General features: G+C 37.8%; 1 protein-coding gene across 1 annotated transcript in view; it reads left to right on the forward strand.

The window, feature by feature from the left end:
* si:ch211-246m6.5 (von Willebrand factor D and EGF domain-containing protein) overlaps positions 1-15,142 on the forward strand; it is a 53,967-nt gene extending 38,825 nt beyond the window's left edge. Inside the window, exons 20-32 of the mRNA XM_057326437.1 lie at positions 1,517-1,714; positions 5,844-6,011; positions 7,225-8,043; positions 9,340-9,435; positions 9,554-9,649; positions 9,954-10,049; positions 10,164-10,259; positions 11,857-11,952; positions 12,413-12,508; positions 13,160-13,255; positions 13,360-13,455; positions 14,357-14,454; positions 14,911-15,142. Of these exons, the coding sequence (XP_057182420.1) occupies positions 1,517-1,714; positions 5,844-6,011; positions 7,225-8,043; positions 9,340-9,435; positions 9,554-9,649; positions 9,954-10,049; positions 10,164-10,259; positions 11,857-11,952; positions 12,413-12,508; positions 13,160-13,255; positions 13,360-13,455; positions 14,357-14,454; positions 14,911-14,931 (2,072 nt within the window). The 3' untranslated portion in view covers positions 14,932-15,142. The remainder of the gene's footprint in view (positions 1-1,516; positions 1,715-5,843; positions 6,012-7,224; positions 8,044-9,339; positions 9,436-9,553; positions 9,650-9,953; positions 10,050-10,163; positions 10,260-11,856; positions 11,953-12,412; positions 12,509-13,159; positions 13,256-13,359; positions 13,456-14,356; positions 14,455-14,910) is intronic.
* The last annotated feature ends 3,503 nt before the right edge of the window (positions 15,143-18,645 follow it).

Consider the following 18,645-nt stretch of genomic DNA (forward strand, 5'->3'; position numbering starts at 1 on the left):
AAGCAGGCATATGTAGACAGAAGCAATAAGACACAGGTGACAATAATTAAGCTAAATGAGGCCGTGCTAAGGATTGTGGGATTTGTTGTCAAGAGTGAATATATGTCTGGGGAAAGTTATTTTTACATTTTTTTTTTGCTTTTTATTTACATTGCATTATATTTCCTTTATTGCCTGATTATTATTCTGAATATTTGAATCTATATTGCACTATGGTTGTTTTGAAATTTTGTGCATCATAGGGAATAATGATCTGAATATGTTACAGTTGGTTTGATACCTTTATCTGTAACGGTGTCAGAGTTTAATGAATTTAAATAGGTACAGTGTGTTAAACATATAAAAAATAAGGAATCAGTATACCGTATATAAAAATATCAGTTTAATAATCAGAAAAACAAGCCTTGTGCATCATAGGGAATAATGCTCTGAATATGTTACAGTTGGTTTGATACCTTTATCTCAAATGCTGTTGTCGTTTAATGGATTTATGTAATTACATACATTAAAAGTTGTACAATTAATATAAAATACATAAAATGCTAATTCCAAAAAACGGAGCCTTGTGCAATAACAGGCATGTTTTTCTGAACATTTTAGTACTGGTTTTATAGATTAATGTAACGTAGTTAAATAGTTTAATCAATTTTCATGGTTAATTTATATATCGTTTTTTTCTAGAAATTAAACCTTGTGCAACGTAAAGGGCATATAATTATGTCTATCTGAGTTAGTTTGGGCTCAAAACATAACAGGCGCAAAGGGCTTAACTGGTATGAAACCGAATGTCTAATGAATGTCCAACATCAAACTAACTTTACCACGGTCGTCATGAGCAGATAAGCACGGCTCCGATCCACAAGAGATGCGCACAGAAATACTTCAGATTCAAGTCATATCACGAAGAAAACGAACAGAGTTTTGTGGTGAAACGAGGAAGCATCCGGATTTAAGTTAACAAGTTCAAGCGGTAAGTTTCAAATTCTGTTCGCGTTTGCATTATGAATGTTGTAGCATATGTTAAATTAAAGGTTACGTTAAAATAAACGTCCCTGTTTGCGTGTTAATTTGTTAGCGCCAATGCTAATCCAGTCAAGTGTCCTTATTAACCATTTAATGCTTTTATAACTGTAATGGGGTAAAATAAAGGGGAGGACAGGATGGGGTTTAAGCAATCTCTTTAAAAAAAGATTCTCTTTTATTTTGGAAACAACAACGCATGTTGAGCTCGAATAAATATAAATGTCTAAGGTTGAAAAAACAATTAATTCCATCATTAATTAAATATTTAACGTATTTAATAACACTGTAAATGGGTCCCATATATTCAAACACCACACAAGGGTTAAAATGCTAGAAATGAAGTATGTAAAACGGAAATAACTTTGGTTGCAATACCAACATGGATGTTTTATTTACGAGCATCATGGGAATCAAGCCTTTAAATCAACTACAAACAAACAGAAAGTAAAAACAATTCCCAACCAATCAGTTTCTCACTTTCTCTCTTTCACAGCTCCGGCAAACTTGGTCACATCTCCTCCCATCATCAAGCCCCTTGTCGTCGCCTCTTCCGCGCCCCCCGCCGTGTGGCCCATCAGCAAAACCTCCGTCCCTCTTTCCAAAACGACCTCCACTCACCTCTCACCGGATACCGAAGCTCCAAGCAAGACCCCGGTCAACAAAGCCGCCACCACTCTGAGTAAAAAAACTGGCAAGTATTTTCATCTATTGTTCCGGCTCTCCACGTTCACAGATGGCTGGGAAATAAGACCGCGAGGCTTTCGTTCTGAGCCAAAAACGCCCACCGCTGGTGTCGTGACATTGCAGCGAAACCGTTCTTTGTCTTTGCCGCACGCAGCGTGATGTCTCTTCAGTCCCCCAGAGTCATTTCCTGAATTGGGTTTTTCTGTGCGCGATGTTCCCGGGAAATGACTTTTCTCCAGCTGTTGAGCACAAAGCAAGACAGGGCCTGCTGGCGTGGCTTTATGCTAGCACCTTTTAGCCTCTCATCTCCATATAAAGCCTGAAATTAGCGATTCTGATTAGCCATGTCGGGCTCTCTCTCTGTTTCAAGGTTGAGTAAAGGACATATTTTGATTTAGTAAAGGATTAAGGCACATCGCCAAATTGGTGTGATGCGTTATTGCTTGCGTTGATTCTGTCATCATTTATTCACCCTCATGTCATACCTGTATATGACTCATATTATGTGTCGAACACAAAAGCAGATTTTTTAAGAAATGTCTCTGTGGTTTTGTGTCCATACAGTGGAGGTCAATGGGGTCAGTGTTGTTTGCTTTCAGACGTTCTTCAAAATATATTCTTTTGTATTCTGCAGAAGACAGAAAGTCATACAGGTTTGAAATGAAATGAGGATGAGTAAATTGTATTCTGTATAGAAAAGCACAGGACATATTTGTGGTGGTAACTGAAGTATTTGCAGTCCAGTCTGATTTGCTGGGGCTGTCGTATCAGATCCCACGATGTTGAATGTAAATAGGCTTCCTGGCTCTATTGTCTCTTTTCCCTTATGCTCTCCAACCACTTTGCATCTTTTTGGCATTTCAGCAAAATGAACATTTTGCTTTATTGCCACAATGTCGTCTTTTATTATATGTCTCCTAATCCTATTGTAAAGCTTTCCGGCTGGCTTTAAACACTGCTCGGCATTAGTAGGCAAGCAGTGCCCACATTGAAAGACTGCAGAGAGAATGTAATATGATTTGATTGTGTTAGACATCATTTGTAGTCCGATAATGATTTTAGCTATATTTATCGCATTGCATTCTGGGATTGTGTTATTTGTGACGGATAGCTGAGATGCTGCCTTAAAGCAATAGTTCACCTCCCCAAAAAAATCTGTCATTTATTCACCCTCATGTTGGTTAAAACCTGTATTTGACTCTATTTGTAAAACCCAAAAGAAGATATTTTGAGAAATGTGTGGTTTTGTGTCCATACAATGGGAGTCAATGGATGCCAGTGTTGTTTGGTTACCAACGTTATTCCAAATATCTTCTTTTTTTGTTCTGGGGAAGAAAAAAAGTAATGAGTACATGAGGTTGAGTAAATGATGACAGGATTTTCATTTGTGGGTGAACCGTCCCTTTAAATTTGGCCAAAAGTAGTTATTCAGAAGGATGATGTTGGATTCTTTCAAATTTAGGCTCTGTAGGCAGCGCACTAGGTGTCGGAAGAGAGATATTGTCGCATAGTGAGAGTCCAATGTTTTTCTCATTTTATGCTCAGACAGTTTAATTTTACAATTAAAAGGGTCACTGTGGACGCAAGACCTCCTGTAATTGTTTTGAATTACAGACTGAATTTTAAAGGTTATTACCGACGCAGGGCCTCGGAGGTTCGCTACGCGCTACGTCACATAAGGTTAAATGAATTCTCGCCGTTCGCCGGTACCCTTGTTGTCCTTTTGTAGATACTAATTGAAAATTAAATTAAACCGCGCCGTCGACCGTCTCTTGGCCTCGGGTGGCCCTCATAGAGATCCAAAGTCGAGGTGACGCAGTACATCACCTTTCACCCTCAATTCCACTCTCCGTTTCATCTGTCCGCTGTAATTATTGCGGCAAAGAAAGAATTGACACGGAGCGCCAGGGATTTTTTAAATCCCCAAAGATGAATTCGCTGTCCCACGAGTCACCTTTTTTGAAGGGTGGGTTTGAGGAATGGGAAAGGTGGACGGATATCGTGCTTCTATCATCCTCCAGAGCACCTCATCTGTCGCTAATACAGTCTCACCGGCTTGTAAATTGCCTGCCATCACACTTACAGGTGGAAATGAAAGGGAACGCAAGCTGTCGCCCCCTCAACCGATAAATCCTGCCGTTGTCTGAGGGCTTTGCGCTGACCTTGCAGAAACGGGACAAAAAGCTCGGGCAATAACCCTCGATATGTGTAATCACAGAGCCCGTAAATCTATTTTTAATGGAAGACAGCTGCTAACTGTTTCATCTTTCTCTGCTCCGGTGGCGGAGGGCGGGATTCTTTTTTTATTTGACACCACATTGACAGCGCTTGACGGAGCAGGTGTGTGTCTGTGTGTGAGACGAGGGCGTGCTTGTTTAATAAAATACGATGATGTGACTTCGTAAACTGCTGCGAAAATCAATTCCGGTGTGTATCTTGAATTTTGTTGCCGCTACATAGTGGAGTAATAGGTCGTCAGTTTGTGTAGTCACGTATTTGGTTCACACTTTTAGTCAGGAAGCGAGGTAAGCATTTCATGGCATTGCCTCACAGACTCACCGTCCCTAGTGTAAGAGCAAGACCTCGATTTTGCTGCACAGCTAATTCCTCACTGGTCTGTTTGAGGTTGGCAGCCGTTGGTGGATGCGGATGCATTAAGTGCAGTGGTCGCTGAGAGCGCTGAATTGTGGGAATGGAGTAAAGGTGAAGTCAGAGAATCGGTCGCTCTCAGGCCCCAGAGGGTTTCTGACCCTAAACTAATATCAATCACCCTTTGGGTCGCCAATGCATGTGGGTTAAACGCTGACAGCACAGAATGTTAATCCACTCAAGAACAAGTGTAATCAACATTATATTTGTATGAATTTGGTTTCTGTGTTTAACTCCCAGAGGAAAGTTTTATCGCTCAGATGTTGCTCTGAAAGAGACAAATGTCTTCTTGACGGACAAATGAGAAGAAAAAATACTAACACTAAAACCCATTGCACATTGAGTCCGAAATTTGCGTCCGAAATTTCCGCACGTTAAAAGATAAATACGACCTCACGTTGTGTCAATCACATTTACACACTGCCTCCGATATTTCCGTCCGTCATAAAAAATTCGGACCGGGTTCGATTTTCTGCGTTTTTCGCATCCGTCAAGCATTTTGAGTGGCCTTTTTTAACAATTCAGAGACACCGTACAAACGAGAGCCAAATAGGAAAAAACGCATACGAAAATTTCGGACTGTATGTGCAAAGACCTTAACCCTCTCTCTTTCTCTCAACAGGTAGTGGTCTGGCTTTTGTTGAAACTAGTAACTTTGTATTAGCACCTATTGTATTATTGCTCCTGCGTGACGTATCGCTTATTGCTCCCTGAACTCTCTGTAAGTCGCTTTGGACAAAAGCGTCTGCTAAATGACTAAATGTTAAAGTAAAAAGCTTAGAAACAAATGAGGCAATTGTGCAAATACGTAAAGAGTATGGAGATATAAAATAAATCGATTGTAGAGGTATAATAATCTGGATTTGGGTAAATTTGATGAGACATGTTTGAGTTCATATTGAGATGTTCAAAAATATAGACTTTTGATTGCAGATTTGACAAATCTTAGCTCACTTTGTTACATTGTTGAGATCTTTTCTGAAACTCTAATGGGAGATTTGTTTGAGATTTTTGTTCCAATTTCTCAAGAGAGAGAGATATGTGAAATGCACATAAAAAAAAGTTTCCAATTGCTTTCCATTCAAAAAATGATGTTAAAGAGATCTTGTTTGTGTTTCTTCTTTCTCGTTGTAAGCTACAGAAGGTTTTAAAAGTAAAAAATGTCTGTAGTTTTTCCACAAAATAGTAACAATAATATATTTTTATTAATAATATTAATTACGTTGATTAAAAATGTATATAAATTTCTCTTAATAAAAATGTTAATACTTTTATTAATAATACCTTTAATAATAATAACTAATAAGGATTTAAATAATCATAATGTATCACAAAAAAAAGAATTCAACAGTGTGTTCAATGCATTCTGGGGTTGCTACATAATATTGTATGTATTGATATAGATATTATTGTTGATTATCTAACCTAAACAGACAATAATCTGATCTAAAAAAATCATTTTCATATTATGTATCTTTACAATGCAGGTGACCCCAGCACACTACATACGACAGCCAAGTGCACAAGTAGGCCGTGTTTCCCAGGCGTTCAGTGTATCGACCTGCGGCCTCCCTACATTGGGCACGTCTGCGGGCGATGTCCTCCAGGTTACCACGGCAATGGACGTACCTGCACCAAACAATCAAAACATCCCGGTAAGTACTTTTTTATTCCTGTCAATCTCTCACTGAAAATGTTCCGTCGGATTTAAATCCTTCGGCTATACAAAGTTTTGCTTAATACATCTGTCCTCTACGATTCAAACGTTGCCAAATCCTGGCAGCTCCTGTTATCCACAAAATTAAACAATTCAACTTTTCCAAAGACGTTGCATCATCACCCACTTAATTTCCATCTCGACTCGGCTTGAAATTTGTCTGTCGATGTTTTCCTCCCGAATCCTCTCTTAATCCTTTTGTTTCATCTTCCAAAAGCACACAGCTTTGGTAATTAGACAAAAACGTAGCGAACAGGAAGCTGTCGTAATCTTCCGAACGAGACGGGTGCTTTGATACACTTGATAAGCGAGACCGGGAAACACCTGATGCTCGGTCACGCACGCGTTGAAGAGGACTGTCTGCTGACCCTCAATGTTTTTTTGGAAGTGAGACTGTAAGAAGACGAGTGAGGAATTAGTGAAGGAATGCTTATTTACTTATTTAAAGAGGAGGAGCGAAAAGCTACCAGACTGGATCTTATCCCTTATTATCCCTTAAGTACAGTGCGTTACATTTTCCTCTATGGAAATTTCTGTTGTTTGACTTCTTAATCTGTTGCTTTGCCTGAACAATCCTCTGAATTCAGTTTCGACGCTGCGTCGCAACGCACGGGTAAAAACCTGCAGAGTGCTGTAATGACTTTTAATGCATTTCTCTCGTGAGTGGGCCGCTGTTGGAATCGTTCCTAATAGCGCCGTTATCAGAAGTGAATCCATAAGCAGCCACAGTGGGAACCAGAAAAGAAACGGCTTCATTTTGCAAGCTAATTCCCTCATTGTTGCTACACGCCCCAGATTCACGCACACGCAAAAACAATCCTGCTTTTCTGTTATCAAAAACATTTTTTATGCCATCTTGCTCACACGTGCACGGGAGACTAAATCCCGGCGGGTCCCCGCAGCTGTTTTATCTCAATCAGTTGGTTAAAAGTAAACATACCTGAATCGCTTTACGTAGATTAGCGTGTATTGCATAACATCTGCGCTTTTGAAGGTCTTGTTTTGTAAAATCTTCAAAGGTCTTCAGAGCTGTTGTTGAATCATATATTGTCAACCACGTCTTTTGATTTAAAAGATAAAAAAGTTAAATTAAAAGTTAGTACTTGCAATTTGTTTTCTATCTTGAGTCACAAGTTCCTCTTCTCATCTAGCGCTCCGCTACCAGCCACCGCCCCTGACCCAACCCAAGAACATCCCGCCCCATGCGTCCTACAGCGCTTCCCATCTGCACCTCTCTGTCCTTCGATTCAGGCAACCTCAGAGACGTCTATCCTCACCTGCAAGGACCACAGGACACCAGCAGGCCACCGCTCGCATCCCCCTCCCGCCAACCTCTCCACCTGTCACGCCGAAGGGAGAGTCGACAGTGACGGTGGGACGCATGCCTGCCTTAACCAACAGCAGAGGACGACTCCTCGCTCGCTCTCATAATCAACTAAACGTTCCCCACGAGCAAGACGCCTTATTTAAAGTCTCGGCAGGTGGATTCGCAGGCGTCACGCCCAGAGTGACACCTAAAGTCACTTTTCCTCACATTTTGAGGCAAGCTGGGACATCTCCGAAACAACCAAGTCAGGTCACAATATCCCGTGCTCGACCTTGGACTCCCCCCGATGCCCAGCGACCCCTAACGGCAGCTCTGACCTCACGCTCTTTCTCGCTCTCGGAGGCGGAGTTTTCTGCAGATGGAAGTCTAGGAACTGGAATTGGAGACCCTTACGAGACCCAGCCGCTGTCCCGGGAGAGCTTCACCTACCTTGAGGAACAAGACCATAGGCAGTTCGTGGACACCCAGCAGGACGGTAGACTCCAAAGCAAAAGTAAAAGTGTGGTAGTGTTGGAGGAGAGAGGTTTCACCTGCGCAGATGTTACTTGCTTCCCAGGAGTCCACTGTGAACTTGGAAGAGATGGAAAACTTGGATGCGGACAGTGCCCTTTGGGGTACACCGGAGATGGACGAACATGCAGAGGTAAATTTGGTTAAGTTAGTTTAAAGGGATAGTTCATCCAATCCATCATGTCATTCAAAACCTGTGTATCACTCTTTCTTTCTGTACAACACAAAAGAAGATATTTTGAGAAACGTCTCAGTGGTTTTGTGTTTATACAATGGAAGTCAATGGGGGTCAATGTTGGTTGGTTACCAACATTCTTCAAAATATCTTCTTTTGTGTTTAGCACAAGAAAGTCAGTCAAACAGGTTTGAAATGGCATTAGGGTGAATCAACGAATAAAGGAATTTTCATTTTTGGGTGTACTGTTTCTTTAAGACTGGTTACTGATAGTTACTGGTGTAAATAATAAGATCACTCCCTGAGCTTGCTTAAGCCATGAGAAGTAAATGCATTCCTTGAGCTCAATTTCATGGGATTCATGACCCATGAAAATAATCGGTGAAAGAACGGCTAGAAATATGTTTGCAGTTCTGATCATATTATTCTGCATTCATTTGTACAATTTTGAATTACAGTATTACCTCAACACCCTTATTTCATATTGATTATTTTCAGGCATTGTTTTTAAGGTATGCATATAGGGTTAACCTACAAAACACTCACAGGTGTCCATACAGACCTAGAAAAGTATGTCTGGGAATACAGCATTTCCACTGAACAGGAAGTTTCCCAAGTTATTAAAAGTTATAGGGCGAGTTGAAAAACAGACATAGAAAACTTTTTGCACTTTTATAACCTTGTGGGTCAAAAGGATAGCTCACCCAAAAATGAAAATTCTGTCATGAATTACTCACCCTCAAGTTGTTCCAAGTCTGAACACGAAAAAAAAGATATTTTGAGGAATGTTTCTAACCAAACCGCTCTGGGGCACTATTGACTACCATAGTAGTATAGCAGTCAGTGGTGCCCCAAAACGGTTTTCTCTCCCACATTCTTTTAAATATCTTCTTTTGCGTTTTACATAACGAAGACATTTATACAGGCTTGGAACAACTTGAGGGTGAATAAATATCGAAAGAATTTATATTTTTGGGTGGTGGACTATCCCTTTAATTTGAAGTCAAATGTACAAGTTAAAGTTTTAAGTCCTCTCCAGCTCGTTATTTTGTATTGACTCAAAGGTTCAAAGCTCTGAAACCTTAAATGAGTCCATTGAAAAATTTAGATGCAACAAATTACTAGTAAACTTGGAGTTGAGCTCTGACTTTCACGTCTTGTGCTCCAGGCTGTACATAAATGTAAAATATGTTTACGTGTCAATGGAGTGAATCACGTGTGTTTTGGGTGTTTTTCTGCGGTTTGTGCCCTCAGCTGTATGCAAACATGTCTGCGGTACACACATGGAATGTGCGGCCCCAAACACATGCCGATGCAAGAGAGGATATAGCGGACCCGACTGCAACACAGGTTACACACATACACCGATGTCTAGCCCGAAAACATTACAAGTGCTTGAATAACACTTATCTCACATAAAGAAGGCAAAAAAAAACCTGTAGGAAAATGTAATTCTGGATCTTCACAGCTGTCTGCAGTCCCGCTTGTGTGAACGGAGGAATATGTGTTGCTCCAGATGTGTGTGAATGCCCATCGGGTTACCATGGAGAGACCTGCGAAAATGGTAAGTGTAAGGCATTTGTCTAAAAATTAAATTTATTGATCATTGATCATGATCATTTATTCACCCTCATGTTATTTTCAAACCTGTATGTGACTTTTTTTCTGTTAAACACAAAAGAAGATATTTTGAGAAATGTCCATACAATGCAAGTCAATGGGGGGTCAATGGTTTCCAACGTTTTTCAAAACATCTTCTTTTGTCGTTCTGCAAAAGAAAGAAAGTCATACAGGTTTTCTCTACAGCCGTGATGAGATGATATACGACTGTATTTTGTGTGCATTTGCTCGTGTGAATATTCCCGCAGCTCTCTGCAGTTCGCCCTGCCTGCATGGAGGTACCTGCGTGGGTCGAGACACCTGCTCGTGTCCCTATGGCTTCGTCGGGCCCAGATGTGAAACCAGTGAGTCTTAATAAATCACTCCTCCTGGGTTTTATCCTTATGTGAATGTTTAATACAGGCTCTTGTGCCCCCGGTGGTCACATGTGGTATTGCATGTGTTTTAATTCCACGCAGTGGTGTGCAACCGTCACTGTCAAAACGGGGGGAAGTGCACGTCACCGGATGAGTGCGAGTGTCTGGCGGGGTGGACGGGACCGTCGTGTGAGACAGGTTGGTGTGTGTGTGTGTGTGTGTGTGTGTGTAGTCGGCTCCCAATGGGACCAATCTCTTCTCACTAAATCTACTGTGTATGTGTGTGAGCTGTTTCCTGGTGGCATTTAGCTGATATAGAACCTCTGTCAATTTTCCATTCCGTCCCGGCAGCTTATAAAAAACTGAACCCTGAACCCCTTTCAGAGTTAAAAAATTACTTTCACAGAACACAATAGAAGATATTTTGTAGAACATTGGTAACCAAACAGTATTGAACCCCATTGACTTCCATTGTATAAACACGAAACCACTGAGACATTTCTCAAAATATCTTGTGTGGTTAACAGAAGAAATACTCATATGCAGATCTGGATGACATGAGGGTGAATAAATGACATAAATTTTTTTGGGGGGGGGGTAAAGTGTCCCTTTAAGAGAATAGTTGACCCAGAAATGAAATTTACTAACCTTCATGTCTTTCAAAACCCATACCTGTTAACGCAAAGATATTATCTGGAAGTATTTTCACGTTTTCGCGTTACGACAGTTCATGAAAAAACAACAACGGATAATGGATCTATTTCTGAAAACAATCTGTTTTGCTTTCATGAAGATAATAATAGAACAGAAAATTTAATTGAGATGTGGCATTCATTTGGAAAGCATTTAATTCACTTCCTTTTTTTAAAATAGACATCACATAATAAAATGTAAACCATTTATTATTGAATTTGTGAAAAATAATTGTACTGAATAGACTGTTACAGTGGCAATAACATAAACAAACCCAAACTTAACGTCTGGTAGACCTCCGTAAAGAATCAATAACTGTTTTATAATTGAATGTAATACAATAAATCTACAATAAAATATAACTTAATTATAAAATAAATTGTTATATTTAAGACTGTCAAATGATTAATCGTGATTAATCGCATCCAGAATAAATGTTCGTGTTTACATAATATACAGTATGTCAGTGTACTGTGCATATTAATTTTGTATTTATAAACACATACACATACATGTTCACATATTTAGGAAGTATTTACATGTTTTTATTTATATTTACCAATTAATATATATATATATATATATATATATATATATACATATAAAATTGGGAAATATACATAAATACATATAAATATTTCCTAAATAGTATATATATATATATATATATTATATGTACAGTATGTCTATGTGTTTATGAATACAAAATTAATATTCACAATACACAGACTTTTTTTTGTTTTGTAGACACAAACTTTAATTTTGGATGCGATTAATCGCAAGTAATCGTTTGACAGCCCTTGTTATATTATAGGCGCGTATGTCCGATGAAACCGGCTATATTGTGACTTTTAAGTGATTCATAAAATCATTCAAAAGCTGCTATTTTGTGTCAAAATGATGGTGTCTTCAAGATCACTCTGGTAATGAATCCATTCACCGCAGTAAAGTACAGATCGTGATCTCACAGTTATAAACTCCTGCCCCGCAGCAGCTGTGAGATTTGATCCTGAAACATCTTTGACCGTCTGCCTCCTTTAACCGCTTGATCGTGAATCATGCTCTTATGTTTGTATTCATGCTGTATGTTATGTATCTTCAGCTTCGTGTGACCCCGTGTGTCTCAACGGCGGTTCCTGCGTTCGTCCAAACTCCTGCGTCTGCCAGCACGGCTTCTATGGGTCTCGGTGTCAAAACGGTAAGAGCGTTTCTCTTTGATGCATGGTTTCTTGAGAGCCGTGTCTCATTTCTTAAGAGCTTGAGGCCAAATCGTGTCTGTAATAGTTACAGATGTTAAGCTTTAAAATCAGCGAAAAGTTTTGGTTTCTGTTGATGTCTTTCAAAGGTATTAAAACCCCAGAGGTGCGAGCCAAGGGCGTTTAATGTGTATATATTGATTTCTCTACAGATGCTCCGTGTGGTGAGGTGATGAATCTCGTAATGGCTCAAAATAGCCGCCTAGTAAATATGCGTTTGATAATAAGGACTGATTCCTAATGCTTTGGTTGTTTTAAGGTTGTGTGAACGTATGGAGGGTGTTCTCACGCTCGTTTCAGATTTGTTGTTTATATCCCCTCAGGGCTGTCCATTATCAGCTCAGAAAACATCAGTTTGATCTTCGCTCAGACGCTGATCTGATTTCTCGCTTTCTCTCCCAGCTGTTTGCACACCACCCTGCAAAAACGGCGGCCACTGTATACGCAACCACGTCTGCTCGTGCGCGGATGGATATTCAGGCCCGCGCTGTGAGAAAAGTACGTGTCACAAACCTCTATTTAAATGATTACTATATTTGTATCATTATATTATTCTATAATTATCTTATAGTTTATTTATATTATCTCTTATTATTAAAAATAAAACTGAAATTTTCTTTTTGTTCCAAAAAATTGTGAATAATTACACACGACGTGCTCCTTAACTACTTCTCATTTATTATTATAATATTATTATTTTACAATTTATTTATATTAGGTCTATTTATATTATTTCCTCTTTTTGTCAATATTATTAATTAATATGATTTAATCTCTCATCTAAACATCATTATTGATTTGTTTCCTCCTATTAATGTTCTGATATGAATTTTATATTTATTGATTAAAAATACCATATTTATATATTATTCAAAGTTAAATGAAGTTCTATTAAAAATACAAATAATGAATCATTATTAAATTATTGTTAATAATTATTATTAATTGTTAAAACTACTAAACAATAATAAATATGTTTATAATAAACATGTAATCTTATATTAGTATAGATAGCTTTTCTTCATTATTCAAACATTAATTTCAAAAACTTTCTATTAAATGCAATTTTACTTTTGTAATGAAATAAACTAATGTCATATCAATTTAAACTTTTTTTAAAGTCATTTTTAATGACTAATTTCTTTGCAGGTGTGTGTGAGCCAGTTTGCATGAATGGAGGCAGATGCGTCGGGCCAGACGTCTGCGACTGCGCATCAGGCTGGAGGGGAAAGAGATGCGATAAACGTAAGCATTAAGCTCATTCAATCCAACAATGCAAACAAAAGAAGAATGGCTGTTTAGTGTTATGAAACTTGAGAAAGTTAAGTTTCGTTTTGTGTGTGTTGCAGCTGTGTGTCTGCAGAAGTGTTTAAACGGAGGTGAATGTGTCGGGCCGAACACCTGCCACTGCAGTCCCGGCTGGAAAGGAACTCTCTGCCAAATCCGTAAGTGACCCCACTCACCTCCGCATTTTGACAGAAATGTAATGCTTCCACTGCAACCACAGTGCGGCTAACCTCAAACCTCAGAGGAACTCTCACTCTCTCTCTGTGAAAGAATCTAAATTACATCTCTCTGTTGCGCTTGTTGCTGATAAGCTTCAGTAATAAACCGCAGAGATGTTCCATGTCTGTCAGGGGAGCAAAAATTCACCGTTACTGCTGTGTACAGTAAAGTGCACAGGCTGGTATGAGATCAGTCTGAAATGGGTCTTCCTTGAGCCTTTGTTGTTAAAGGAACAGTGTACCCAAAAATTGAAAATTCAATCAATCAATGACACTGATCATAGAAATTCATCATTTTTTTGTTGTAGTTTTATTAATAATTTGAATTAACTTTTATATGTTTAGTTTTAGTTTTTATGTTAATTGTAGTTTCATTTTTTAGTAATATTTTTACGTCTTCTTTTGACATTTTTATATTGCTATATAAGTTTTGTTAATTTTATTCTAGTTTTAGTCTTATTATTTTAATTATTTACAGTTGATAATTGCAGTACCTCAACTTAAACTTATCTTTGATTGTTGCCAATTGTTTTGTTTGTTGTTAATTTAGTATTTTAAATAATATTTAGGCTTATAATTTTTTTCTTTCAATTAACAGAAATGTTTTAGTAGTTTTAGGAAACTCTAAAAACCTTATTCGTTAGGACTATTATTTTCTAAACCCCGCATCTTACACCAGCAGAAAAGTAATTTTAAAGTTACAAGTACATGATTAGAAAAAAATATATAATTATATTAAAAAATAATAAAAAAATATTCTGAATAAAACGTTCTAATGAATTCTGAGATTCATTTTTACTTTTTGCTTTGGCCAATAAATTGTGTTAAATATGTTTCCTAGCAATGTGCGAACAGAAGTGTCTGTATGGAAGTCGATGTGTCCGTCCCAACGTGTGTGCATGCCGAGCAGGGTACACGGGCTCTCTGTGCTCCAGAAAGGTAAAGAAACAACCATCCAGATATTTTTTTATCTCTACTACACAACATTTTAATACATGCATCATAACATAAAGTCTTGCAATGCCCTGTAAAACTCACAGATGCTGTGACGTGTAAAATTTTAATGTGCTGCGTTAAAGCCACACAATTTACATCAGCGTTCTACATATACTTAGAATGCGTTATTCTGAATGAGCATACAGTCATATATCTGTGTGTGATAAATAATATTAATTATTATTATTAAATAAATAAATATGACACCAAACTCTGGACGAGTTTTCTGTGTATAAACTGCAGCACATCCTAAAGCATCATATCACAAACTCGACATGAATTTTTTCCACAATATTACAATATTTTCTTCATTCTATTTCTGCTTGTGGAAAGAAACACAGATGCCAACAAACACAATCTGCAAATAAATAATGCACTTTTTCCTATTTTCCATTACAGCTTCCTGTCCAGAGAGGATGAGGAAACGACGCGATGTGTCAATTCTGCACTGAGGACACTGGGCCTGTATTTTACTACTTTTCAACCTGACAGGGTTACAATATCTGTTACAATTTGTAAATATCATATACGAAGACAATTATTTATGTATACAGTTTGGTATAATATAATGTTTTTTACTTTTTCTAAACTTTGTCGTATTTGTGAAAACGATTCAGGACAAAATAAATGGCTGCGTATTTTACAAAACTGTTCAAATGTATTTTGTTTTTTTAGAAAATATATACATAGACAACCAAATATCTGTTGGACGAACCAACATTATCTCAACCCATCATGTCAATGTAAGGCGGGACTAACAGTTTGTTTGACCAATAGAGGACGACGGGCAGTGTTCAAAGAAACCTATTTGGAAACATACGTGGCACCATTGGCTTTGAAATTGCATATTATTTTATAATAGCAAATAGCAAAATTTCCTCTTTTTAAACCTTCACCTTTCTTTACTCAAACACAATGAGAAAGAAAACGGCAGAGGAAGCATCTCTCTTGTTATTCAACCCAACGCGCGGACAATTTGCCATCCGCTGCTATCCTTTCTCCGGCTACGTGATTCGAAACTCCGCTAGACTTCATTTCTCGCAGGACGTCCCCTTTTGTGTGACTGGGTTGTGAAAAAAGCAGGTAAACATGCTGTTTGTGTCACACCTCACGGAGTGCGTGGCGGCTGCAGTTTTGTCACCGATCGGCTGGCAAACATAAACCGACATCTCTGTGACAACACAAACAAGCATCTCTGCTAATTAACGGACGTCGACGGCGGCCATTAATGAGTCGGCCGCGGATAGACTCGTTCATGCATAGCTAACAACCCAGCTGTTCGTATACGATTACCTGAGATACGCTAAAATAAAGAGACCGGGACAGTAAACATTAAACAGCAGAGGACAGTAAACAACTCACGTTTGGTTGATGGTTCGTTTGAAAGGGTTCGAGGAGATCATGCAGTTTATTTGTTTGAGTTTCTCGTTTGTTTGTATAACCTGTGAAATCATTTATACACTATTTAAAGGGATAGTTGTTGATGTCATCATTTATTCACCCTTGAATAGTTTCAAACTTGTATAATTTTTTTTTTTTGCAGAACACAAAAGAAGAGATTTTGAAGAATGTTGGTATCTGAACAACCGTTGTACTCTCAATGCGTACCGCCGTTCTTTGGTTACCAGAATTCTTCAAAATGTCTCCTTTTGGATTCTGCAAAGAAAGCCACCAGTAGATACCAACAGAGACCATTACAGTTTCCGTTAAAACCAATACAATTCCCAATATAACCATTAAATGCATAAAAATGTATATGATTGATGTGTAACCGTTTTTATTTTAAAGTGGCCAGTGTTTAAAATATATATATATTAGGGCTGTCAAAAGATTAATCGCGTCCAGAATAAAAGTTTGTGTTTACATAACATATGTCTATGTACTGTGCTTATTAATTTTCTATTCATAAATACAAACACATACACAAGTATACATATTTAGGAAATATTTACATGTATTTATTTATATTTACCAATAATTGAAATTATATATAAATGTTTATTAATATTTAGATTTTTCTTAAATATATGCATGGATGTGTATGTGTTAATAAATACAAAATTATTATGCACAGTAAACAGATAAATATTATGTAAACACAAACTTTTATTCTGAATGCGATTAATCACGATTAATCTTTTGACAGCCCTAATATATATATATATATATATATATATATATATATATATTGCGAATATATACTGTATATATTTAAAAAAATGAAAAAGGTAGTGTTGAAAAAACGATTCTGTGTGCACGTGACAATTAAAAACGTTTGCCTGGTTAGCTGTTGAAAATGCATCATTAGAGATGAATATCCAACCCTTCGACTTTTAGATTTCGAGTCAGACGGGTTTTCGCAGATCTCTTTAATTAAAGTTACAGACGTCAAAAATCCCTTCACTTCCAGATAACGCAACAAGTTCTTACAAACGCATCCGTCCCTGTTAAGTGCGCGCGTTTCCACAAAGAGGCGTAGTTTCCTGTCTCATACCTCCCGCTAAGACGGTATGGCAAAGAGTTTCATCATCTCACTGTCAGACTCGGTATGTATCTTTCCACCACAGGTGGTGTGAAACTCCAAAGAGCGAGGATCCGAACACTGGGATTATGGGTAACAAGGACACCGGGATTTTAATCGTAATTCTCGTGACTGCAACTCCAGTCAATTACTGACATACAGTAAGAGCTAGAGGTATTCCATTTTTAGACGCATCTATAGAGCGAGACCATTCATCCTATTTGTTCACCCTCATGACATTTCAAATCTGTATGACTTTCGTTTTTCTGCGGAAGACGAAAGGAGATATTTTGAGGAATGTTGGTAACCAAACAACATTGAACCCCATTGACTTCCATTGTATGGACACAAAGCCACTGAGACCTTTCTCAAAATATCTTCTTCTGTGTTTGACAAAACAAAGGGTCATATACAGGTTTTTAAACACATGAGGATGAATACATGATGACTTTTTTGGGGTCTGTAAATCTTTTTGTTTCTTGGACGCAGTTTCTTTATCTGAATTCGAGATAAACTCACAACAGCTTGTCTGTTCTTTGAATCTTGTATACAGAAATAATACAGTCTAATTAAAATGTGACCTTGTGCACAGAATTTATAGTCTTGCCTCAGCAAGTCTTCAACCTCTTATTTCTCCCTCGGCTATGTATCCAATTTGTGATTAATCCGTTTTATGCGTCAAATCACACGTGTCATTATAAAGTTCATCATAATCTCAACGCGTACATTTTGTTTAAGACCAGCCATTACAAAGGTTCTGGCAGTGTGTTTATTTATAAAACAGAGGCTTACATTTCTGATATATGCAAAGCTGTTAAATGACAAAAAACATACACCTGTGACCCTAGAGCTACAGTTTCTCTCGCTTGTCAACTTATTTTCTTACAACACAAATTGAATTGAATTTGCTACATTACTTGGAATCTATAGGCAGCCCACCGTCAGTGGGTAAAGTATTGCAAAGGTTGTGGGTTGGATTCCCAGAGAACACACAAAAAAGCATAAACCGAATGTAATTTAAACTGCAAATTGCTTCGGATAAAAGCGTCTGCCAAATGCATAAATGTAAACGTAATGCATTGCATCACATGATCTCTTTAATAATCAGAAATATCTCTTAGGGTACGCATATAACGCCACATATATTTGAGTCCTTTCCTTCATTAATGTTGTTATTTAACACGTGTACAGATGTGTTAACTACAGTGAGGAGATCGATGACAACTTTCGAACATCTTTGTGTCAAGCTGTGATTTACACCCCATGTGTTATAATTACACCTGCTGGGGATTGTCCAGTTAATGCGGCGAAATACATTTCAAATAAATACTTAACTTGTTTTGAGTGGTTTATCTTCAGTTTTAACTTCAAATTAGCAATTGTGTTTTAATAGTATTGACTATCACTAGTCACTAGTCTGGCAGATGCTATTTTACTGAAAAGATGACTCGTTTGTGCCTGTACTAAATTCGGAATGTTGCAATTAAAACTGCAGTCCATCATTTTTTTTGGTTAAGAAATACACAAAAATCAGTAAAGGAAGTACATAATTATTGTTTAAAATGGTCTATTTACCCTGATAATTAATAATTTCATTAGTCGTACACAGTAAA

The sequence above is a fragment of the Triplophysa rosa genome, linkage group LG25 (assembly GCF_024868665.1).
Source record: "Triplophysa rosa linkage group LG25, Trosa_1v2, whole genome shotgun sequence".
NCBI classification, from domain to species: Eukaryota; Metazoa; Chordata; class Actinopteri; order Cypriniformes; family Nemacheilidae; genus Triplophysa; species Triplophysa rosa.